Below are 27,766 nucleotides of genomic sequence, written 5' to 3'. Positions count from 1 at the left end.
TGAATATTAAAATAATTATGAGTGACAATAAGATGACAGAATAGAAGATTCCAAGAATCATCACTTCTCCCACAGAAATTCAACTTGAAACTATTAAAAGACAAGAATATCTCCCAAAATTCACCAGAGCAAAGAGGGAAAGTAGAGAAACCCATTAGGGTAGCAGAGACATTGTGACCAGAAAGAGAAATAGTCATTTTAGACTGTTCCAGCCCCTCTCCCAAGCTGGCATAACCCCTCAAAGAGAATTTCTCTAGATCTGTGGTTTCCATGGTGATTGGAGGAAATGAAAGGTGGATGGTTGATCTCCTCCCTTTTGGAATCTTCATGGGAAGCCCACCCTGACTCCTTTCCAGGGGAGCAATTGGGTGTACCAAGAAAGCTGAACTACCCGTGATGAACTGGGCACTAATCACAGTAACTGATGCATGGATTTTGGTAGCTACCTTGTGCTCCAGTCAGTGGGGGTGCCACAATAAAGAGACTGGGCAGTGCCATAGCACCACAGATGGCACAATCCATGGGAATGCCTAAATCCTTAGCTGGATTTTCCTGGCCTGGAAAAAAACTAAAAGATCGGGATTAATACATAGTGCTAACTTAAGTCTTCCCAAGACTGGAAAACAATGGCAGGGTTGCAATATAGTTATGGTTCTAAGTTTTAAGTTCTGGTGCTCATTGTACGTTTTTTCTAAAAGAGGAAACAGTAACAGGGCAACATATTAATTATAGTGCAGTGTTTCAGTTCTGGTGCTCAACATAAGCTCTTCCCAGGATGGAAAGCAAGAGTAGAGCAGTGTTTAAGAGTCAATATTAAGTTGTAAAGGTCTAAAACCACCAAAGAACATCAGCAAAAACTGGAAGTGGCAGTCTCATCAAATGCTCAGGAATCAACATAAAGATGCAAGAGTTGTGAAAACTCAGGGAAATATGACACCGTGAAAATAAACCAACAAAGCTCCAGTAATTGACCCAGAAGAATTGAAGATCTATGACATTTGGCAGAGTATTTAGAATAATTCTCTTAAAGTGGTTCAGACAATCACAGAAATACCTGACAGAAAACTAAATAAAATGTTGAAAACAATCCAAAAACAAAATGAGAAATATGACAAAGAAATAGAAACACTTTTTCAAAAACCAAATAGAAGTCTTAGCAATAAAGAATAAAAGAACTGACCTGAAAAAAAACTCATTAGAAAGCTTCAACAACAGATATTCTCAAACAGAAGAAAGAATTAGCAAGCTTGAAAATGGAACATAAAATTATCCAACCAGAGAAACAAAAAGAAAACAAAAATAAAAGTGAGTGAAGAAAACCTACAAGAATTATGGGATAAGAGAATCAAGTGAACTAATCTCTGTGTAATAGGAATTTCTGAAGGAAACAAGGAAGAAAAATGCCTAGAAAGCATATTTAAAGAAATAATGGCTGAAAATTTCCCAAACCTGGAGAAAGATTACAACCTTCAGGTAAAAACCGGAAGCTCAGACATAACCAATTAAATTCAACCCAAAGAGGGATTCCCCAAGGCACATCATAATTAAATTATCAAAAATTAAAGACAAAGAATAATGAAAGCAGCAAGAGAAAATAAAAATATCACATTCAATGGAGTCCTGATATAACTTTCAGGGGGCTTCTCAGCAGAAATCCCGCAAGTCAGGAGATACTGGAATGTGATATTCAAAGTGCTGAAGGAAAAATACTGCCAAAGAGTAAGATTATACCCAGCAAAGCAATCTTTCAAACTCAAAGGAGACATACTTTCCCAGACAAAGACTGAGGTAATTCACCAACACCAGACTTGTCTTACAAGAAGTATTAAAAGAGAGTTTTTCAATACAGGAGAAACTGGATGCTAACATATAACAAAAACATCTGCAGTTATTAAACTGACTGGTAAAATAAGAAAACAGACATCCAGAATATTCTAAAACTGTAACTGGGGTAAGTAAACCATTTATATCTTTAATATGAAGTCTAAAAGACAAAAGTATTAAAAATAATTACAGCAACAGTTAATTAGTAAATAGTAAATAGAAAAAGACATAAATTGAAATAGGAAAAAGTCACAATGTTGGGATGGGGATGATACTGAAGTTTAGCGTTTTGGTTTTGCTTTCACTGTGATCAAGATTAAGTCATTAGCAGTTTAAAATAATGTGCTATAACTGTAAGTTATTTTCTGTATGCCTCATGGTAACCATAAAGCAAAAACCTATAATTGATACACTAAAAATAAATAGCAGAGAATCAAAACATACTGCTAGTGAAACTTACTTAGCTATAAAGAAATACAGTAAGAGGGTGGGAAAAGGAAGAAAGGATCTGTTTTAAAATCCCAAAAACAAGTATCAAAATGGCAGTAGTAAAACTTTATCTATCAATAATAACCTTGAACGTAAATTAATTAAATTATCATATTAACAGATAGAGTGGCTGAATGTATTTTTAAAAAATGATCCAAATATTCTGTCTATAACAAATTCCCTTTGCCCTTAAGGACACATACATACTGAAAATTTAGAGATGGAAAAACATATTCCACACAAATAAAAACCAAAAAAGAGCAGAAATAGCTGTATTTATTCAGATAAAACAGACTTTAAGTCAAGAATCTTTATACATATGGTCATTACATAATGATAAAGGGGTAAATACAGCAAGAGGATGTAACAACTGTGAAAATATATGCACCTAATACTGGAGAACTCAGATACATAAAGCAAATATTAATAGACATAGAAAGAGAAATTGACTGCAATACAGGAATAATGGAGGATTTCAAACCAGGAGAGGATTTCAGCATTGGACAGATGATCAAGACAGAAAATCAACAACGAAACACTGGAGTTACACTGCACTCCAGATGAAAGGGACCTAACAGACATTTACATAACATTTCATCCATCCGCTGCAGAATACACATTTTCTCAACAGAACATGAAACATTCTCCAGGGCAGACCATGTGTTAGGTCACAAAACAAGTTTTATCACATTTAAAACAATCAAAACCACATCAAGTGTCTTTTCTGACTATAATGGAATAAAACAAAATGAAAGCAAAAGGAATGTTGGAAACTGTAAAAATTCATGGTAATTAAACAACATGCACCCGATCAACAAATGTGTAACTGAAGTAATTAAAAAGGAAATTTAAAAATTTATTGAGACAAATAAACACGGAAACACAAGAACTACAGGATATGACAAAAGCAGTTCTAAGGTGAAAGTTTACATGAATAAACACTTCTCATCAAAAAAGAAGAAAGACCAAATATCTTAAAAATGCACCTCAAGGAACTAGAAAGGCAAGAACAAACCAAACACCACATTAGTGGAAGAAAAGAAATAATAAATATCAGTGCTATTTCTGATGAATAAAAATATTCAAAAGGCCACAAAATAAAAAGTTTGTTTTTCGAAAAGATAAAACAAATAGAGAAACTTTTAGCTTGACTAAGAAAAAAACAATAAGGTCCCAATAAACAAAATCTGAGACAACAAAGGAAACATTATAACTACAAAAATACAAAGGATAATTAGAGACTATTATGGACAACTGTAAACCAACAAATTGGTGTTCTGATGAAGGCCTTTATGATAATCCAATTTCATTTAATAAACAGTAAATATATTTTCTCTTCTTTATGATTTTCTAAACAACATTTTATCTCTAGGTTACTTTATTGTAAGAATGCAGTATATATAACATACACATATGACACACAAAATATGTGTTAATCAAACTTTTATGTTATTGGTAAGGCTTTCACTCAGCAGTAAGCTACTAGTATTTAAGATTTTGGGATTCAAAAGTTATACAAAAATTTCCATTGTGCAGGAGTTGGTGCCTCTAAGCCCCATGTTGTTCAAAGGAAAACTGTCCTGGCAAATCGAATTCAACAGCACATTAAAAAAAGCATATATTGTGATCAAGTGGGATTCATCCCAGGGATGCTTGGATGGTTCAGCATATGCAAATCAATAAAAGAGATGCATAACATCAACGGAATCAAGAAGAAAAACCATATAATTATTTCAATAGATAACTGAAAAAGCATTTGATAAAATTTAATAACTCTTCATGACAAAAAATAAACTGGGCATAGAAGGAATATGCCTGAAAACAATGAAGGCCACATATAACAAACCCACAGCTAGCATCACGCTGAATAGGAAAAAAAAAATTGAAAGCCTTTCCTCTAAGATCTGGAACAAGACAATGATGCCCGCTTTTACCACTTTCATTCAACACTGTATGGGAAGTCCTAGCCAAACCAATTAGGCAAGAGAAAGAAAGAAAGGGCATCCGAATTGGAAAGAAGGAAGCCAATTATACTTGCTCACAGGTAACATGATCTTATATTTAGAAAAAACCTAACGACTCCACCAAATTACAGAACTGAAAAGCGAATTCAGGAAAGTTGCAGCACACAAATCAGCATACAAAAATAGATAGCATTTTCATACACTAACTGTGAACAACTGAAAAAGAAATCAAGAAAGCAATCTCATTTACAATAGCTAAAAGACAACAAAATACCTACAAATAAATGCAACCAAAGAAGTGAATGATCTCTATAAAGAAAACTGAAATACTGAAAACTGAAAAAATACTAAAACATTGAAAAGCACACAAAAAGATGAAAAAAACTCTCATTCTTATAAATTGAAAGAATTATTATTGTTAAAATATCCATACTAGGCACAGTGATCTACAGACTCAATACAATCCCTTCCAAAATATCAATGTCATTCTTCAGAGAAATAAAAAAAAAAGTATTCTAAAATTTGTATGGAACCTCAAATGACACAGAATAACCAAAGCAATCCTGAACAAAAAGGACAAAGCTCGAGGCATCACACTACTTGACATCAAAATAGATTACAAAGCTGTAATAACCAAAGAAGCACGATTCTGGCAAAACAACAACAACAACAACAAAACCAGACACATAAACCAATGAAGCAGAAGAGAGGACCCAGAAATAAATCCACACATTTACAGTCAACCCATTTTTGACAAAGGCACCAAAAACATACATTGAGGGAAAGAACAGTCTTTTCAATAAATGGCACTGGGAAAATTGGACATTCATATGCATAAAAAATGAAACTAGACCCCTGCCTCTCACCATATACAAAAATCAAGTCAAAATGGGTTAAACATTTAAATGTAAGAATTGAAGCTATAAAACTACTAGAAAAAAAGATTGGGAAAATGCTTAAGGTCATTGGTTTGAGCAAATATATGTATTTTAATAAGATTTCTAAAGCACAGGCAACACAAGCAAAAATAGACACACGAGATCATATCAAGATAAAAAGCTCCTGCACAGTACAGGAAAAAATTAACAGAGCAAAGAGACAACCTACAGAATGGGCAAAAATATTCACAAACCATCTACCTTACTATCCATTAATAACTAGAATATATAGAAAACTTAAACAACTCAATAGCCAAAAAACCCCAATTAATACAATTAAAAAATGAGTAAATGATCTCAATAGACATTTTTCAAAAGAAGACATACAAATGGCCAACAGGTATATAAAAAATGTTCAACATCATTAATCATCAGAGATATACAAATCAAAACCACAGTAAGACACCATCACACCCTCAGTTAAAACGACTATTATCAAAGACAAAAAAATAACAAATGCTGGCAAGAATGCTGAGAAAGAGGAAGGCTAGCACACTGCTGGTGGGAATGTAAACTAGTACAGCTACTATGAAAAACAGTACAGAGTTTCCTCAAAAAAACAAAAATAGAACAACCATATGATATAGCAATCCCACTAATGGATATATATCCAAAGGAAATGAAGTCAGTATATCAAAAGGATATATGCACTTCCATATTTATTACAGCACTATTCACAGTAGCCAAGATATGGAACCAACCTACATGTCCATCAACAGATGAATGGATAAAGAAAATGTCCTATTTAGCCATAAAAATGAAATCCTGTAATCTGCAGCAACAGGGATGAAACTGGAGGACATTATATAAAGTGAAACAAGTCAGACACGGAAAGATAAATATTCCATGTTCTCACTTATAGGTGGAAGCTAAAAAAGTTGATCTCATGGAGGTAGAGAGTAGAATGATGGTTACCAAAGGCTGAGAAGGGTAAGAATTAGGGGGAGCAAAGAGATATTGGTTAATGGGTACAAAAACACAGTTAGATAGGAGTAAGTTCTAGTGTTTGATAGCACAGTAGAGTGACTATATTTAACAATAATTTATCGTATATATCAAAATAGCAGAAAGCGAAGATTTGGAGTGTTCTCAACACAAAGATACAATAAATGTTTGAGGTGTTGGTGATATGGTTTGGATGTCTGTCCACTCCAAATCTCATGTTGAAATGTGATTCCCAGTCATAAAGATGGGGCCTAGTGGGAAGTGATTTGACTGTGGGGGTGGATCCCTCATGAATGGATTAGCACAATCCCCTTGGTGATGAGTGAGTTCTTACTCAGGTCACCTGAGTTCTGGTTATTTAAAAGAGTCTGAGACCTCCCCATTTACTCTCTTGCTCCTGCTCTTGGCATGTGACATGCTGGCTCTCTGTCACATTCTACCATGATTATAAGCTTCCTGAGGGCCCCATCGGAAGTTGAGCAAATGTTAGCACCATGCTTCCTGTACATTCTGCAGAACTGTGAGCCAATTCAACCTCATTTCCTAATTACCCAGCCATTATTCTTTTACAGCAATGCAACAATGGCCTAACTCGGATATCCTAATTACCCTGACTTGATCATTACACATTGTATGCATTTACCAAAATATCACATAACCCTATAAATATGTACAGTTATGTATTAATAAAAATAAAATAAATAATTATGATTACAAGAAGCCATACAAAACGTGTACATAGGTTTGATTCCATTTATATAAAATTCTAGAAAATACAAACTAATAAAATGACAGAAAACAGAAGAGTGGTTTCTGGGAACCGATATCAGTAAAGGACAGGATGAAAAGATTACTAAGGGCAGAAGTAAACTTTTTAAAATGATAGATCTGTTTATGTTTTGATAGTGGTGAAGGTTTCATGTGTATAGATGCACATCGGAACTTATCAAAGTGCATACCTTAAACATGTGCAATGCATTGTATATCAATGTATAAAACCGTTGGAAGGAAGGAAGGAAGGGAGGGAGGGAAAGAAAACAAGTCTGGGGATTTTAAAAGGCAACTTCAGGAAATTACAAACATCACTTCATGATAGCAGGAATATCTGTTACTAAACTTTTAATAAATAGTTACATTTAAATCGACATTCTATTATATTGTTGATTACCTAAGTCATATGCAATAAAATTTGTTTTGTCTACATATTGTTTTATATATATATCTATTCTTGGCATATCAAATATCCTACATAATCTGGAGTTGGGAAAGGTGAAAACTGTCTTTATACATAATAAAATTAGTATATAGTACAAAGGCATAAAGCCACTACAGACTTTGAAGCAATAGAAACACAGCAGAATCTTGCTTATATGCACATATAAACATACTGATGCATTCATATATTTGCTTTAATTAGATTATTTCATAGAAGTAATTCACTGTAGGGATGTTAAAATTTCAATAACATTAGAGTCTGAAATTTTGCCATTGTTTTCTTCAGGCATGCTGTTCAGTGTAAGGACATGATTTTATTCATAGTGGGAGGCAATTTACTCATACAATGTGCAACCAGCATGCTGCCTTAAGTAGTGTCAGCTAATACCCTCACGGAATCAGAATATGAATAGAATTAGATAATTGAACTATTTTGGGTCAGGGCATTCTGAGTTTCACTTGGTTTAACAAAAATTATTTAAATGGCCTTTTAACTTTAAAAGTTCAACATTTATTTATTTTTCAATAGATCGTGCTTGGGTAAATGCAAAGATTCAGTTTCTATTCTCAAATAAAATGAATGAGAATAAATAATGCAATAATTAAAATGCAAAGGCACAAATGAAGAGACTTATAACAAAATTTAAAACAAAGTACTTTATTAGTACAGAAGAGAGAGAAAAATTGTTTTCAACTTGGAAAGTAAATGTGGGCTTTATGGCTTCATAGATAGGGATGGAATTAGGTGTAGCACAAAAGTTACTACAAACATAGAAAAGGAAATGGGCAGGGGGTAGAAGTAGAAAAGTGGAATAATGATAAATAGGATGGTAGCATTTAGTTGATATAGAGAATAGGTGGGAGCTGAAGCTAGTTGTGAGCTGATTGCTGAGAGCATTGTCTCTCTCTCTCTCTCTCTTTTTCTCTCTCCCTCTCTCCCTGTCTCCCTTCTTTCATTCTTCTTTTTTCAAAAAGAGCAGGACCATTCTACCAGCAAAATGGTAGATTACAAAGATTACTGACAGCACTACATATATAAAGTAATTCGGATAAGAAAAGCCTTGACTAAAGAAAAGGGAATGAGAATGTTTTCTCAAGTGGTTCCACCTAGAGTTTAAAAGGGCCTCAACTAGAGGATGGCAGGGAAGAAAGTGAATGTGGAGCCAAGGTGAACAACTGAAAGAACAAAGAAACCACGTGGATGTGATGGGTAAAAGAGAGGGAGAGGTCAAAGATGACTGATCTCTAGAGTCAAGATTACAGGGAAGATAGAAGTAATATTCTCTAAAAATAGCAACATAAGAAGTGTGTATATGGTTGGGAGAGAAAAGGATGACTCCCATTTAGACTGATTTAATTTGGAGTAGGGGAGCACATCCAGATATATTTGTCCACTTGAACATGAGCTTAATCGCATGATAAGGTTCAGAGATGTTAATTTAGTAATCTTAAGTAAAGAATAATTGTTTTAATCAAAGGGGAGAGAAGAGAAACTAAGACCATCAGAGAATGACTTAATTTCATAGGTAAGAGACAGAAAACAAGGCAGGAGGCAGATGGGAGAGAGATGAAAACTCCAGGAAAAGATAAAAGAGGCCAGATCAGGCTGCAGTGCCTTATGTTCCCCTGAAGGCACCTGAATCCTTGTGAGAGACAATGACCCAGGAGAGCAGTCTGGGACACAGGCTGCTTCTGCTACTCTGTTTCCAAGCAAAGTAATGCTGGCCACTAAGATCTTAAGCTTTTGGCATTTCCCAGGATATGCCACCTTTCAGCAGCAAAGTTAACATTTGTAAGAAGTATGCAAATACATGAAATGGTTTCCATAAAGACTTTAATCAAAATCCGTTAAAAAAATAGATCTGTAGAACCCAAAGGCTAGTACATGTGCAGGCTCAAACTAATCCCTTTTAAAAACAATTCCCAAGGAGGCTGACTAGATGCATCAGGAAGAGGTTTGCCCAAGAGACTAGGTCATCAAGAAGCCAGACATATTATGAACAGATCTTCAGAAGGAGGGCAGTGAGAGGAGATGGGGGGAGGACACAGACCCTGCACTGAAGGAGGTGGAAGCTGGGGACCCTACATAGGGTTGCCGAACACCAGGACTCATTTCTGGCCCTGAGCAGCTCCTGGGGGAAGGAGTGAGATAAATAGGCATGGAGTGGTCCACTCTTGCCATGAACTTTCAGAATCCCAGCTGCAGGAGACCCCACGATGCCCACAGACATTTGAGCTGGCATAGAGAGCTTCCTGGAGAGGTGGCAAGGACAGGACTTCAGCCTATCAGGAGCCCAGAAAATTTGGCACAGGAATGGCTACAGGGGAGCCCAGCCCTCAAGACTTGCCATGCTCCTCCAGGTGGTTTTGGCCTTTGTTGACAGCTGAACCTGAACAGAACAGGGTTATGTTACCCATTGAATGGGAACAGTCTAATCTGAGCATTTCCCTGTCTACCAGTCTTTCCAAGAGTCCCTGCCTGGCTTCACCTGCTTGCAGCACAGCCTCAGATGCTCAACTGGGGTGGCTTTCTAGTGACCACTTTCACCAAAAAGCCCTGTCTAGCCATCAGAGAGCTCCTACAGATGGGACCCCACCAGCATGTGCCTGCCTACAACCCCCGTAACACAATGTTGCCAGCATGCACTCACCTGCAGCCTCCCCTGACTACCGTACCAATGTGCTGGCATATGTAGGTGTATGTGGACCTTTCTACCCTGCCACCCTACTGCCAGCACTGCATGAGCACACATGCAGACCCCATCACCCCGCCACTGGTCTGTTCATGCCAGCGTGCATGTGTGAATGGATCCTGCCACCCTGCAGCCAGCAGCATGGGCACATGCATGTGGACCTTGACAACTTACCACCAGCACACATTTATAGCAGACCTCACTGTGACACCACCACAATGAAATGCTTTTACTGTGAACCACCCCCCATTGGAGTGTTGTTGCTAGCTGACTGGGAATATCTTGGCCCCTCCAATGCAGCAGGTGCTTAACTTCAAGGAGCCAGAGAACAAAATCACAGGCTTGGTCCCAGCCACCCAGGGTTAGAGCATGCAGCCCAGGAGTGCTGATCTTGGCTATGTCCCCCTGAAATCAACCAGAAATGAAGCCAGTTGACTAAACTCAACTTATACCATGGTCAAACCCTCAACGGCATCAAAGAATATAAAAGAAAAATGCTCCATCCAAATGACAACAACTTCAATGATTAAAGGAATACTAGCCCACACAGATGAGAAAGAACCAGCACAGGAACCACAGCAATTATAAAAGCCAAAGTGTCTTCTTACCTTCAAATGACCATACTAGCTCCCCAGCAATGGTTCTTAACCAGACTCAAATGACTGAAATGACCGACATAAAATTCAGATTCTAGATGGTAACATAGATTGCAGAGATTCAGGAGAAAGTTGAAAACCAATCCAACAAATTTAAGGAATCCAGTAAAATGATTTGAGAGCGGAAAAATGAAAGAGCCATTTTAAGGAAAAGCCAAACTCATCTGACAGAGCTGAAAAACTCACTACAGGAATTTCATAACACAATCAGTAGTATTAACAACAATTAAGGACATTGTCCATGAAAATTTCCTCAATCTCAATAGAGAGGTTGACACTCAAATTCAGGAAATTTAGAGAACCCCTGAGAGATGCTACACAAGGTGACCATCCCCAAGACATATAGTAATCAAATTCTCCAAGATTCATGCAAACAAAAGAAATATTAAAGGCAGCTAGAGAGAAGGGGCAGGTCACCTACGCCTAAATAATCAAAAAATCTACCAAGCAGAAAAAGCTCTGGCCCAGATGGATTCACTGCCAAAAGGGAATCCCATCAGTCTAACAGAAGATCTTTCAGCAGAAACCCTACAACCAGAAGAAATTGGAGGCCTATATTCAATATCCTTAAAGAAAAGAAATTCCAACCAAGAATTTCACATCCAGCCAAACTAAGCTTCATAACTGAAGTAGAAATAAAATCCTTTTCAAACAAGCATACGCTAAGGGAATTCGTTACCACCAGACCTCCTTTAAAAGAGGTCCTTAAGGGAGTGCTAAATATGGAAATGAAAGATTGTTGCTGGCCACCACAAAAAGACGGTAAAGTATATTGATGCTATAAATCACCTACATTGACACTGTAAGTCAGCTATGGAATTTACACGATAAATAAACTACACAATAAAGTCTACCATTGATACTATAAATCAACTACATGGACAAGTGTACATAACAACCAACTAACAACATGATGACAGAATCAAATCCACACCTTGTTAACCCTGAATATATATGGGCTAAACATCCCACTTAAAAGGCACAGAGTGGTAAGTTGGATAAAGAAGCAGAACTTAAGATAGTTTCATGCTATCTTCAGGAGACCCATCTCACATGCAATGACAACCACATGCTCAAAGTAAAGCGATAGAGAAAGATCTATCAAGCAAATAGAAAACAAAAAAGAGCAAAAGTTGCTATTCTTATTTCAGACAAAATGGACTTTAAGCCAACAATAATCGAAAGGGACAAAGAAGACGATTAAATAATGATAAAGGGCTCAGTTCAAAAAGAAGACTTAACTATCCTAAACATATGCATCCAAAACTGGGGCAATCGGGCAAGCTCCTAGAAAACTATGAAAAGACTTAGATAACCACACAATAATACTGGGAGACCTTAACACCCCACTGACAGTATTAGACAGATCATCAAGGCAGAAAATTAAAAAAGATATTCAGGATCTAAACTCGACACATGACCAAATGGACCTGACAGACATCTACAGAACACTCCACCCAATAAAAACAGAATATACATTCTTCACATTTTCACATGGCACATACTGTAAAATCAACCATGTCTTAGACAACAAAGTAATTCTCAACAAATTGAAAAAATTTTGAAATCATACCAACCACTCTTGCACCACAGCGTTGTAAGAAGTAATCAAAACCAAGATCTCTAAAACTCATATAATTAAGTTGAAATTAAACAACATGTTCCTGAAATGACTTTTGGGTAAGCAATGAAATTAAGGCAGAAACCAAGAAATTCTTTGAAACTAATGAAAACAAAGATACAACATATAAGACTCTCTGGGACACTGCTAAAGCAGTGTTAAAAGGGAATTTTATATTCCTAAATGCCCACATCAAAAAGTTAGATGCTTTTCACATTAACAATCTAACATCACAACAAGAGGAACTAGAAAAACAATAGCAAACCAACCACAAAGCTAGAAGGGGGAAGAAATAACCAAAGTTAGAGACATGCTGAAAGAAATGGAAACACAAAAAAACATACAAATGATCAACAAAACCAAAAGTTATTTTGTTAGAAAAAATAAATAAGACTGACAGACTGTTAGCTACATTAATACTAATAAAAAAACACATGACCACTGCCTCCACAGAAATACAAAAAAAACAAAAAAAAAAAAAAAAAAAAAACCCTCAGAGACTATTACAAACAGCTCTATGCAAACAAACTAAAAATCCTAGAAGAAATGGATAAATTCCTAGAAACATACAACCTACCAAATTTGAACCAGGAAGAAACTGAAATCCTGAAAAGACCGATGACATGTTCCAAAATTGAATCAGTAATAAAAAAAAAAAAAAACCCTACTAACCAGAAAACACTCTGAACCAGATGGATTCACTGCAGAATTCTACCAGACATACAAAGAAGAGCTGGTACCAATCCCTCTGAAATGACTCCAACACATCAAGAAGGAGGGAACCCTCCCTACCTCATTCTATGAAGCCAGCATCGTTCTGATACCAAATCCTGGTAGAGACACAATGTAAAAAATCCCAAAACAAAACCTTCAGAACAATGTTCTTGATGGACACAGATGCTAAAATCCTCAACAAAATACTAACAAACCAAATCCAGCAGCACATCAAAAAGCTGATTCACCACAATCAAGTAGGCATTATTCATGGGATGCAAGGTTGGTTCAACAAAAGCAAATCAATAAACATTATTCATCACATAAGCAGAACTGAAAACAAAAACCACATGATCATCTCAATATACTAAATAAAGGCTTTTGATAAAAATCTGTTACCCCCTTCACATTAAAAACTGAACAAACTAGGCATTTAAGGAACATACACCAAAATAATAAGAGCCATTTATGAAAAACTACAGCCGGCATTATACTGAATAGGCAAAAGATGGAAAGATTCCTTTTGAGAACCAGAACATGAAAAGGATGCCTACTCTCACCACTCCTGTTCCAAATAGCTCTGGAAGTCCTAGCCAGAGCAATAAGGCAAGAAAAATACATAAAAGGCATACAAATAGGAATAGAGGAAGTCAAACTATCTCTCTTTGTAGACTGTATGATTCTATACATAGTAAACTCTAAAGTCTCAGCCCAATGGCTCTTAGACCTGATAACTTCATCAAAGTTTCAGGATACAAAACCAATGTACCAAAATCAGTAGCATTTATATACACCAAAAACATCCAAGCTGAGATCCAATTAAAAATGCAATCCCATTCACAATAGCCACAAAAGAATAGAATACCTAGGTATACAGCTAACCAAGGAGATGAAAGAACTTTACATGAAGGATTACAAAATATTACTTAAAGAAATCAGAGATGACACAAATAAATGGAAAAACATCCCATGCTCATGGATAGGAAAAATCAATATTGTTAAAATGACCATGCTGCCCAAAGCAATTTAGATATTTAGTGCTATTCCTATCAATATACCCATGTCATTTTATACAGAATTGGAAAAAAAACTATCATAAAATGCATATGGAACCAAAAAGGAACCCAAATAGCCAAGACGATCCTATGCAAAAAGAACAAAGCTGGAGGCATCATGTTTGCCAACTTCAAACTATACTACAAGGCTACAGTGACTGAAGCAGTATGATACTGATACAAAAACAGACACACAGACCAATGGAACAGGTTGCAGAACATGGAAATAAAGTTACCTACCTACAACCATCTGATCTTCGACAAAGTCAGCAATAACAAGCAATGTGGAAAGGACTTTCTATTCAATAAATGGTACTGGGATAACTGACCAGCCATATATAGAAGATTGAAACTGGACCCCTTTCTTTCACCATGTACGTAAAGCAACTGAAGATGGATTAAAGACTTAAATGGAAAATGTAAAACTGTTTAAAAAACACCCTAGAAGAAAAGCTAGGAGATACCATTCTGGACATAAATATTTTATGATGAAGGCTCCAAAAGCAATTGCAACAAAACAAAAATTGACTAGCGGGACTTAATTAAACTAAAGAGCTTCTCCAAAGTAAAAGAAACTATCAACAAAGTAAATGAACAGCCAACAGAATGGAAGAAAATATTTGCAAACTATGCATCTGACAACAGTTTAATATCTAGAATCTATAAGGAACTTAAATCAACAAGCAAAAAACATATAACCCCACTTAAAATGGACAAAGGACATAAACAGACAGCCAACAAGCATATGAAAAAATGCTCAACATCACTAATCATCAGAGAAATACCAATCAATCATCTCACACCATTAAGAATGGATATTACAAAAAATCAAAAAATAACAGATGCAGGTGAAGTTTAGGGAAAAGAGGATACTTGTACATTGGTGGAGGGTACGCAAATTTGTTCAGCCATTTCCAAGAAAGCAATTTGGAGATTTCTCAAAGAATTTAAAACAGGACCATCATTTGACCCAGAAATCCCTTTCGTGGGTATATACCCAAGGGAATATAAATCATTCTACCATAAAGACACATGCATGTGTATATTCATTGTAGCATTATTCACAATAGCAAAGGCATAGAATCAACCAAGGTGCCCATCAACGGTGGGATGGATAAAGGAAATATAGTACATATACAACATGGAATACTATGCAGTCATTAAAAATGAAACTATGTCCTTTGCCACAACCTGGATGGAAGTGGATGCCATTATCCTATGTGAATTAACACAGGAACAGAAAACCAAATACTACATGTTCTCACTTATAAATAGTAGCTAAACACTGAGCACATAGAACACAAATAAGGGAACAATAGATAACAGGGCCTACTTGAGGGTGGAGGTTGGAGGATGAGGAGGATGGAAAAACTACCTATCTGATGCTGTAGTGAGGACCTGGTTGGTGAAATAATTTGTAAACTAAACTCCAGCAATGTGCAATTTACCCATATAAGAAACCTGCACATGTATCATTGAAACTAAATTTGGAAGGGAAAAGTAAAGAAGCAAAAAAAAAAAAAAAAAAAAGGAACTGCCAACCATTTTGCTCATAACCTCTTTGTGGTACAAAGTAGTTCCAAATTGATCTTAGACCCTGACTCAAGGTAGAACAAAGATGAGGCTTTGTCTCAAATTTCTAATTAATTAATTTGCATTTTTCAGTATGCTGAAAGGGCCCCATTGCCAATTTGCACAGGACAGCCTTCACCCTTGACCTTAACCTTACCTGATTAAACTCGGTTTTTTTCCCAGGTATTTCTGGTTCATACCTGGGACAAAAGCAAGGAAAATAGTTCTCAGTTCTTCCTACTTTCTGTCCCTTTCCCTTTATATCCGTAAGGTTTTTTGTTTGATCTGTTTTGTTTTGTTTTGAGAGAGTCTTGCTCTGTCACCAGGCTGGAGTGTAATGGCACAATTTCCACTTACTGCAGACTTTGCCTCTCTGATTCAAGCGATTCTCCTGACTCACCCTCCCAAGTAGCTGGGACTACAGGCGTGTGTCAACAAGCCCAGCTAATTTTTGTATTTTTAGTAGAGAAGTAGAGACAGGGTTTCGCCATGTTGGTCAGGATGGTCTCAATCTCTTAACCTCGTGATCCGCCTGGCTCAGCCCCTCAAAGTGCTGGGATTACAGGTGTGAGCCACCACACCCGGCCTATCCATAAAGTTTTAATAACCTGTAGCTTTTTAATTAATTTAATAATTCACCTGGATACATATCATGCCCTTGGATTTAGTAGATAGCTCCGCTGAATATGGCTCTATACACACACACACACACACACACACACACACACACACACACACACACACAAATAGTAGTTTCTAAATAGTACCACTCAGAAACAAATGCTGCAGAAACTTTGATGAGAAGCTGAGCAATAGCTTTGGGTTGACCCTGGCCTCTGAGAATCTCTGGAAAGCAAGCAACTGTGGACAGATCGGTCCGAAAGTACGCTGAACTGGAGACGGTGAGGTGAGGAAACAGAGGTAAAATGGGCATATTAATCTTCTGAGAATCCAACTGAAGTAATGTATTAAATTCTGATGTTTAATATATTAATTAATTAATATCTCCAGGTCAGAAAGATGGAAAAAAAATTACAAAATATTTAGATTATGGCCTTCATTTTGACACCACCAACAACTAAAAAAGAGACCCCAAAAAATAAGAAAAGAAAAAATAAATATATGCTTATTTACTTTAAAAATGTACTATGTGCTTATTCAGCCATACAAATTAACATAGCTATAGCCTTAAAAACCTGTACTTAATTAGCTTGTAGCTACCCTGGGAAGTAATGCTAAAATAAAATTTCAAAGCACCTTGTTGGCCACTTGTGTACCATGGCATGACAGCATATGCATACATTCATTATCAAGGTTGAAAATAAGAAAGATTAGTAATGTTTCTATCCAATCTTTCATATTATACAAATTCCTTGATTTAAATAATTTGTGGACAAAAACAAGAAATGGGGAAAGTATTCCCTATTTAATAAATGGTGCTGGGAAAATTGGCTAGCCATAAGTAGAAAGCTGAAACTGGATCCTTTCCTTACTCCTTATATGAAAATTAATTCAAGATGGATTAGAGACTTAAATGTTAGACCTAAAGCCATAAAAACCCTAGAAGAAAACCTAGGTAATACCATTCAGGACATAGGCATGGGCAAGGACTTCATGTCTAAAACACCAGAAGCAATGGCAACAGAAGCCAAAATTGACAAATGGGATCTAATTAAACTAAAGAGCTTCTGCACAGCAAAAGAAAATACTATCGAAGTGAACAGGCAACCTACAGAATGGGAGAAAATTTTTGCAATCTACTCATCTGACAAAGGGCTAATATCCAGAACCTATAAAGAACTCAATCCTGTAATCCCAGCACTTGGGGAGGCCGAGACGGGCGGATCACGAGGTCAGGAGATCGAGACCATCCTGGCTAAGTCGGTGAAACCCCGTCTCTACTAAAAAATGCAAAAAAACTAGCCGGGCGAGGTGGTGGGCGCCTGTAGTCCCAGCTACTCGGGAGGCTGAGGCAGGAGAATGGCGTAAACCCAGGAGGCGGAGCTTGCAGTGAGCCGAGATCCGGCCACTGCACTCCAGCCTGGGCGACAGAGCAAGACTCCGTCTCAAAGAAAAAAAAAAAAAAAAAAAAAAGAACTCAATCAAATCTACAATAAAAAAACAAACAACCCCTTCAAAAAGTGGGCAAAGGATATGAACAGACACTTCTCAAAAGGAGATATTTATGCAGCCAACAGACACATGAAAAAATGCTCATCATCACTTGCCAACAGACAAATGCAAATCAAAACCACAATGAGATACCATCTCACACCAGTTAGAATGGCAATCATTAAAAAAATCAGGAAACAACAGGTGCTGGAGAGGATGTGGAGAAACAGGAACACTTTTACACTGTTGGTGGGACTGTAAACTAGTTCAACCATTGTGGAAAACAGTGTGGCGATTCCTCAAGGATCTAGAACTAGAAATACCATTCGATCCAGCCATCCCATTACTGGGGATATACCCAAAGGATTATAAGTCATGCTGCTATAAAGACACATGCACACGTATGTTTATTGTGGCACTATTCACAATAGCAAAGACTTGGAATCAACCCAAATGTCCATCAGTGACAGACTGGATTAAGAAAATGTGGCATATACCCCATGGAATACTATGCAGCCATAAAAAAGGATGAGTTCGTGTCCCCTTGTGGGGACATGGATACAGCTGGAAACCATCATTCTCAGCAAACTATTGCAAGAACAGAAAACCAAATACCGCATGTTCTCACTCATAGGTGGGAATTGAACAATGAGATCACTTGGACATAGGAAGGGGACCATCACACACTGGGTCCTATTGTGGGGAGGGGGGAGGGATAGCATTAGGAGATATACGTAATTGGTGACCTAGAAGTGTCAAAGTAATATTAAAGTCAATTAAAATCTTTACATAGCCCCTTTTGATTAAGTTACTATTATTTTGCTCATCTAGAACAGGGTTCCCCAACCCCTAGGTCACTGCAGTACCAGTACAGGTCATGGACTGTTAGGAACTGGGCCGTACAGCAGGAAGTGAGCAGTGGGTGAGCATGCACTACTGCCTGAGCTCTGCCTCCTGTCAGATCAGTGAACACATTACATTCTCATAGGAGCACGAACCCTATTGTGAACTGCACATGTGAGGTTGTGCACTCCTATGAGAAGCTATTAGGTTGTGCACTCTTTATGAGAAATACTGCATTCCCCCCTGCCCACCCTCATTGGTGGAAAATCATCTTCCACAAAACCGATCCTGCTCCCTGATGCCAAAAACGTTGGGGACCACTAATCTAAAAGTATTAGCAAGAGTGTTATTAGTTTCAAAGAATAAAATTGATTATGTTTTTAGGTAACAACGAAGGGCTAATTCCATTAGTTTGTTAATTTAAGTCTTTTCAGTCTAATTCTACCTCTATAATAATTCTACAGAATAAACAGAATTGTTTCTGCCTCAAAACTACCAATTGGATGATTAAGAAAAGATTTCATTACCGGAGATAATTCTTAAATTGTGCCAAATTACTAAACAAATGCTCAGATTGAGACTATTTCAAAGGGAGAACTAAGGGCCCTATTAAAAATAAAGGGGTATCCTCATTAAACATGGAATTTTGCTGTGTTTTTTATACTTAAAAACATACAACTGACATTTGTAAAGTGTCCGAATCTGTGCCAAGTGTTGTCCTGGGTGCTGCAGATGACTGTGACAGGGCCTTTTCCCTCTGGGCTCTCCCAGTTTCTCTCTGGTTCTGAGTCAGGGGGTTTATGGTTTAGCTCCTGCACTGAGTTTGCTGTTCAACTCAATTAAGTTACACATGCATTTATGAAATATATAATATAAAATATAAAATATATATTCAGGCCCTAGAGAGAATGCAAAATAAGTAAGGCAAGGCATTCAGAAATCTGTCACTGAATTTTATCTAAACATTTTTTATTTTCTTTTTCAGACAGGATGGCATCCTGGCCTGGACATCATCATCATATATTAAAACTGCAACTGGAGACTGGAAACTTGGCTTGTATAGTCTTTAACCACAATCATCTTACAGATCTGCTGTGCACGGTGCACACTCACATCCCATTTAATATGTTCCTCACTATCGTCAGGAGGATCAAGAATCACGCATTCCCCCATTATCTCAGACTATCACTATTTCTTATAGTGATTTCTAATCCAGCATAAATTCTATGCAATTGTCAAATTGTACATCATAAATTACCATTTTGATGTTTGAAACCATGTGTATTTCCCCAATATATATAGTTTGAATTATTTAATCTAGCCCTGTCATTCTGCTGGATACTCATCTTAGATGCTTTATGATTCAACTTGGATAACCTGTGCCCCACTTTCCTGTTGCCTGCACTGACCACCCCACTAACCTATGCCTTTTGAAATGGAAGAGTGGCTATTAGACAGAGGCAATGAAAAACCAGCCCCAGTTGGAAGTGTTCTTCCTCTCCTCTAACTCATTTTAGGAGTCTCATGATTTCTCTACTTTACCCTCACACCAACGCATGATTCCTTCTATGACTTCCAACAAGTTTCTCCTGTCAAATGTGGCATTACTCTGTATCTCCTAGTTACTTCTATATGAATCCTCCCTTCCCTGGCCCCAGAGTATAAATCCCTTGACAGAAAGCATCATGTTTCAGAATTCCTTATTACCTAGGGCCTACCAGTGACTTAGGCATGGGCAATGCTCAATAAATAATTGGGAAATAGGCATAAAGAATAAGCTATCCTCTGGGAAAGTTTCTGTCACTGAAGTTGATCTTTTTTTTTTTTTTTTTTCCCATTTTTAAGGTGCACTTTTATACAACTGGTCTAAAGTCAATGTACAGGTAAGCCCTGGCTGCCTCCACCCTCTCCCAGGGAGAGCAAAAGCCTTTATACATCTCAAACTGGGGGACAAAAAAGGGGGACCAAAAAGGCTGATGATTCAAAATAAAACTAAACACAAAAGTATTAAGGTGAAGATTTTAAAAATGTTGCATTACATTATTTACATGAAAGCAATGCTATCACCTCCCCTTTGTGGACTTGGGAAAGGACTGGGCCATTCTCCTTAGAGAGAAGTGAGGTGGCTTTTAGGAGGACAAGGGACTTCCTGTAACAATGCATCTCACGATATTTGGAATGGCTACTAAAAAAAGAACAATGTACAATCAAAGTCCTTGGCCATATTGTAGAACTTTGGGGGATGCTCATTCCAACCGACTTTTTAAATTTGTTAATTGACTATAGTTGTTGAGTTCCACACAGGTCACCTGGGGAAATCACAAGACTCAGGTGACCCCTGGGTTGTTAACAGTTTCACCTCTTACCTCTGCCTTCTGGTGTGAGCTATGCGAACGGGTTACAGAGAGGACCTCCCTAATGTGTCCTGTTGACTTAGGGGAGGTTTCTTTTCTGAACGCTGCAGGTAGAGGAACATATTAGGTACCAACCTCTGTTGCATAGTTTCATTGGATTATCTCCCTCTTGGGCCTCAGACAACCAAGAAAGAATTCACTTAATCTAATACACAGCAAGATATTTATTCTTCTATTTTATGTTGGTTTTCATTGTACTAAATCTTGAATTCAGCGTTCGTAATAGTATCCTTTTCAAATTTCCTATAGAGAGACATGCTGATCATTTTTGAAAATTCTATAAAATTTAGATGTTGGTTTTAGTCATAAGTTAGATAACTTGAAAATTATGAAATATATTTCATTCTGTTTTTGAAAGAGGCTTAATATTATTTTATAAGTACAAATCTACAAGGCTATATGGTTCTTGTTAGTTTAACAGATGACCTGTTTTTCAATCTTGGTTTGAATGTCCTTTTGGAAGTGAAAAAAATTTTATGACTACAAACATCAAATTGTGTCCCTATCTCAAACTTCCCATTAAGGTTCCAAGTATTTTAGTGTATAAAGTTTATACATTAATACTGTCAATACTTAAATTGCATGACTTCTTTTGTCTCTGTTGTGTTGTCTATGATATACACAAAGAATTATATTTAGTACTTCCAAGAAGATCAAATTTTTGTCTTGATATCACTACAAATCAATCCAGTGGCATCTAACTGGTGAATGAATCTCTGTAGCACCTATTAGTTTTCAAATCAATTAGATTGATCAATTAATTTAAATGTGTTTATAATTGCTACTTGTTATTAGTTTATATTACAGACTGCATATCAGTGACTCCCCTCCCAAAATACACATCTTAAAATGTTAATTCTCAATGGAATAGTTTTAGGACATGGGGTCTTTGGAAGGTAATTAGGTTATGAGGGTGGGACCTCATGATGCGATTATTGTCCTTATAAGAAAAGTAACAGAACTAACCAGCCTTCTCTCTCTCTAGCACGTGAGGATACAAAAAGACGGATACTTGTGAGTTAAGTAGAGCAGTCGTCCCCAACCTTTTGGCACACAGGGACCAGTTTCATGGAAGACAATTTTTTTCCACGGATGGAGAGGGGGATGCATTAGATTCTTGTAAAGATCATACAACCTAGATCCCTTGTATACACAGTTTACAATAGCATTTGCACTCCTATGAGAATTTAATGCCACTGCTAATCTGACAGGAGGGGGAGGTCAGGTGGAAATGTGGATATGTTGACCCCCCTGCCTGTAATATCCTGCTGCGCAGCCCAGGTCCTTACAGGCCATGGACCAGACTGGTACTGATCCACAGCCCCAGTGGGTGGGGATCCCTGAAGTAAAGAGCCTTCCCCAAACCTGACCATGCTGGCACTCTGCTTGTTGACTTCTAGCCTCCAGAACTGCGGGAAACAAATGTTTGTTGTTTAAGCTACCCAGTCTATGGTATTCTGTTACAGTAGCTCGAACTAAGATACTGATAACGAGAGTTAAAATCTGTGACAGTTGTGATGTTATGTTAAAGTTATGTTAAAAATTGTTATGTTAAAAGATGATTAACAGGACAATCAATTAAACCGTGATTTTAAACATTTCACTGTAACAAAATCCCCTCACCAATTATGGGTCCAGTGAAGTTAAAACATTTATCTGATAAAATCATGGAAACTTAGAACTGGAGGAAAATATAAAGCAGGGAAGGGAGAACAGGACATGCTGGGGTAAGAGCAACTTTAATTAAAGGGCTCCCCCTTTAAAGAAGAGAAAACTAAATGTCAGAATAGAAAATGACTTGTCCAATGTCAAAAAACTGATGCCAGAGTGAATCACCCTAGAATAGTGATTTCATACTGGCTGATACAGAGAACTAGGAAATAGATAAAATAGAAATTGTTTAATGTAAAAGACTTACAGCTTAGTTACCTGGAATAGTTTTTCTTGGTGATTCAAAGTTATATTTACTTATTAATGTGAACATAGATGATTCTACTGTAATCAGTTGTAACATCTCAGTTTTTGAACTTTGCCAATGGCAGATCAAAAAGGAAAGAGAAGGAAAATTGGGCTTCAATCAAATTCAGAAGGAATGAAAACCAAGGCGGATAACATAACTATGAGCTCATTTAATAAACACATGGTGACTTTTTTTGTGTGCTAGTTGCCATATGAGGCAAAAGCCAAACATGACACTTATTCCCAGTCTGACACATAATTTTAGGGCAAAAGAGAGATGCCAGAGATGGCATCTCTAGGAGAATAAGATTCTATTGCATAGCCATTTTCAAGGCTCTGAAGACTTTCTTTTATTTCTGTATCCAGGACCATGTTAGAGTTGGTGGTATTTATTGGATGTGTAAACACAAGGTGTGGTAAAATGACATAAAAACTTACTCTAAATCTCCTAGTGTATTTTAAATAAAGGGCCTTGCTAGACTTTGATCTCTATGCCTCATACTAAGTGACACTTTGTCTGTCCTACATCTATGGGTGAGCTTAGGTTCTGTGATTAGTTCTTTAGTTAAACTTAGAAGATAGACTTGATTTATAATGAACTTAACATCCTATCATTTAATGCTACAGAAAAATCTAATGATTTGGTGTTTGATGCTCAATAGATAGTTTCTAACAAATCTTAGCTTTTAAAAAATAACTCTTTGCCCTTCCTCTTCTATTTTCATAAATATATGCATACATTTTTATTGATATAATTCACATATTTTCTAGAAAAAACATATTAGACATTTATTACTATCTCAAAAAGAAATAAGAATTCTTAGTAAGAAGAGAGTTTGCATCTTACCAGTGGGAATCTAGTTTCTATTGTGTAATACAACCATCACAGGATCAGGATAAGTAATGTGTTTTATGGTGTCTGGTTTGATAAGTTTCTTTATGGGAGTTAACAGTCACATCTCTTTCAGGATATAAATTCATTAAAGTCCAAGATTTTCCCAAAGCTCCTAAAGAGTTGTGAGCCTTCAATGTGTATTACTTATAACATCAGTGACTTAGTTATTTGTGTGTGTGTATGGAGGGGGGGCGTGTATTCAAAATTCTTTTGCAATCCTTTAATGTCTCCTAGTTAAGAGAGTCACTCATTCATTCACTAAATACTTTTGAGAGCTACTATGTATGACCTTGGAACTACTCTAAGTACTAAGAATTCAACAGTATATAAAATAGAAAAGGAAAAATCCCTGCCTTCCCTATTGGGAAGACAAATGAAAAAAAAATGTAGTTTTTAAAAAGTGAAATATATAGCATGTTAAATGAGAAAAAAAAAGTCAATGAAAATAAACAAAGGAGTGAAGGAAGACAGGGAGCTTTGTTTTGTTTTGTTTTGTTTTGGCAGAGAAGTAGAGGTTGTAATTTTAAATCATGTGGCCAAAGAAGCTAACGGGAGAAAATGATATTTAGGTAAACTACTGAAGGAAGGGAGAGAGAAAACCATATAGATATTTGAGCAGAAAAGCTTTCCAATACGGGAAACAGCAAGTGTAAAGGCCTGCGGTGGGAACAATCCTGAGATGACTCAGGGAGTGGAGAGGAAGTTAGTGGAACGTAACGTTAGAGAGGTAATAGAGGCCTGATTCTGATGGGCCTCCTTGGCCTTGGACCTAGAGGAATGGAAACCCTTAGACAATGCTGAAAAGACCTGACTTTGGTACACAGAAGTAGAGCAATCCTATTAGACATGTAATATCTATATACAATTTTATATGTAATATTAGTTATATATGTTATATCTAAAATTTAAGCTAGTAAAAGGAGTGGATTATCTGCCAGGTAATTGGAAACCTGCTTATGAGAGAGGTTAGAACTAAGAGACTAGAGATTCACAGACATGGGAATGAGTCTGGGAGAAGAATTCACAAAGAGAAAGAGTTTAAATCCTAGGGATCAGTGAATCCTCGGGATCAGTCCAATGTGGAATTTTTCAGCCAGGGAAGGAAATGGAGAAACAGGCATCAAGGATGTAAAACTTCAATTTGAAATGATTGATTGCATCACCCTTCCCATCAGGCAGAGCGTGAAGAACATGAATGATCCCACTGAAGCAGGGTTGGCAGCTGGGATTGTCAAGTGGGAATGAACGTTAGAAATGGCATAAGTTCAAACAATAGCCCCAGTCCTGTGCTGCTGATAACTGGATATCTCTAGGGAAACCGACCAAAGAAAACAATAAACGTGGGAAAGTACATCCTAAGACACACCACCTAACACCAGCCCAGGACAAAGGCACCATAAAGATTCCCTGATCGAGGGTCTACTTCTACTTTCTCAGAGTAAACCTTAGTAGCATGAACTATACATTTATGCTATTTGAAGGTTTTGAAGCCACTTCATGTCTGATTATATCTGATTAAAGGTCGGAGTCGTTGGACTGGGCAGATGCATACTAGCAAATCACCATTAAGGTGAAATGTGTCCATGTGTGTCTGTCTGTCCTTCTCTGTCTGTATCATTTCTGGGGCCATGCAGATGTGGCTTTAACCAGAAGTCTTTGAGATATGCCTCTTTCTTAGGAAAGCTATGGCCTTTCTAACTGTCTGAGAGGGCTATGAAGCAGAGGAGGGGTGGGAGATTCACCCATGGGAGTCGAGCATCCAAAGCAAGAAAATCAGGGGTTCTGGGAAAGGAAGTGAATCAAGACAGGTAAGAGAGAAGTATGAGAGCAAGCACCTCCTGGATCTGGTTTACTAGAGAAGACAAGCTGCCAGGAGGCCACTAAACTTCTGCCCTGGCAGAGTTTGCTACGGGGAGGCAGCCCCAGAACTAGTGGTGATGCCGAGGGACTAGGCCAAGGGATGGACGGGCAGGCAGAGGTCCCTTACTCTTTCGATTTATCCGATCCGTGCGCCGAGTTGATACGATGCACCTCTTTCTTTTTGGTTTGTTTGGAGGCCATGGCAGACGCCGATCTATGTAGGGCTGAGCTCTGAGCAAAGAGCCTGCGGGCGCGCTCAGGCTCAGCGTCTGCGTTGCCAGGATACGGCGTCCGGCGTCCGGCGACCCTGAGAGCGGGGGCGGGTCCCTGGGGACGGGCTCTGGGGCGTCTGGCTGCAGTGAGACGCAAGCGCCTAAACTCAAATCCCACATCCCCGTGGAGGATCTTGGAGTTGGTGTCTGGAGAGAAATCGAGGTCCTGGGGCGTGGTTTTGACATTAGGATTACTGCGCAGCCCTGATTAATGGGCATTCTTTTCTGCAGGACTCACTCTGCCTGGCTTTGCCCTTAGGAACCATAGACATTTGTCCACTCTTGAATATTCTTCTGTTTGAAGGTGGGTATTATCCTAGTACCACCCCAGGTATTCTCTTGGCTAACATAACAAGTTCCTTCAGTAATCACTAAGGAGACATTATAGACACACTGAATTTGTCAATCGCTTGAAAACCTGGGGTCCAGAAATTAACACAGTGGGTATAAGGAAGGCAGAAAAAAATGACACCTTGAGTCGCTGAAGGCTAGGTGATGATGACATCTGTAATAAAACCAATAAGGTGTCTTGTTGTTCAAATGAAAGAGTGAGCCCAAGTCATGGGCTCAAGTGGTCCTTTATATAGACTTTCCTAGAAAAAGTCCAGGGACCAGATGACACAGACAGAACCAAGTAAAATGAGAATTATTAGGGCACCGGCTTAAGGCTCAGTCATCAATGGTGGTATTTATTAGTTATCTTGCCTTGGGCTATTTTTTCCCTTTAAGCCTCAGTTTACTCATAAATAGGAGATGCTAATACCTAACTCACAGTTCTGTTTTGAGGATAAGATGTAAAGTGTATAGCACACTATGAAAGCCCAGCAAATAGGAGCCACTCTTTCAGAGATGACAGACCACCTGGTTTCAAGGAGCAGCAGACAATGTAAATGAATGAAGTTGGCCAGCTAAATACAGAGTAGTGGATACTATGCTTAACTAAGACGTGCTTAGACTGCAAGAGCTTGCAAATTCATCAAAACAAAACAAAATATTGTGTTGGTTCAATATAACCTCACTTCAGAGAGATCTGACACACAGCCCTTAGGCTTAGGACCCCTACTACTGGTTGGCGTCTTTCATGAGCCTAGAAATAGTTAAGTATCTTTAAATAAAAGAAATCTCCTCCACTCATGGGACTGGGGACATGCCCACAGTTCCACTTGTACAGGCAAGAGGCAGCTTCCTGCAAAGAAAACCTTTCAACTTCTCTGACAAATGAATGCCCGGCGCTCTCCACTCAGCATAGCCTACGGTTTGTCAGACTATCCCAATCTTATTACTGCTGGATTACTATTGGGGGATACCTAGATGACAGACAGCAGCTTCTTTGTATTTCTATATGTAAAATAAATAAATTCAAAGTCAGCAGTGTTAATGTTATGACTACAAGACTGCCCCGCAAACATCTCCTATACACTTAAAGACAATGAACACATCGTAAAGGTTCTGCTTTGTTTATACCATAATTCAAACTTCCAGAGAACTCTCTTGAGTAAAAGTAGAGGAATAGTGAGAAAAATTATTTACTGCCACATTTTATCAAAGTAATCAAATTTATAGCTAGAAGCATATACAAAGACTCTTGGCTGAAAACAGCACAACTTTAAGCAGCCAACCCCACAGACAGGTGAGTTTCATCTTGAACAAGGGCTATCCCTGCAGCCATTGTTAATGGCTGCTAGATGCCAATACAATTAGGGAAGATAAGCCTTATGGGCAAAT

General features: G+C 37.6%; 1 protein-coding gene across 1 annotated transcript in view; it reads right to left on the bottom strand.

Moving 5' to 3' along the window:
* Positions 1 to 26,034, bottom strand: part of ADGB (androglobin) — a 246,686-nt gene extending 220,652 nt beyond the window's left edge. The window contains exon 1 of the mRNA XM_030929016.1: positions 25,897 to 26,034. Coding sequence (XP_030784876.1) covers positions 25,897 to 25,970 — 74 coding nt within the window. The 5' untranslated portion in view covers positions 25,971 to 26,034. The remainder of the gene's footprint in view (positions 1 to 25,896) is intronic.
* Positions 26,035 to 27,766: the final 1,732 nt, after the last annotated feature.

The sequence above is a fragment of the Rhinopithecus roxellana genome, chromosome 4 (assembly GCF_007565055.1).
Source record: "Rhinopithecus roxellana isolate Shanxi Qingling chromosome 4, ASM756505v1, whole genome shotgun sequence".
NCBI classification, from domain to species: domain Eukaryota; kingdom Metazoa; phylum Chordata; class Mammalia; order Primates; family Cercopithecidae; genus Rhinopithecus; species Rhinopithecus roxellana.
The sequence above is the reverse complement of the archived record's forward strand: the minus strand, read 5'-3'. Positions and strand labels throughout refer to the sequence as shown.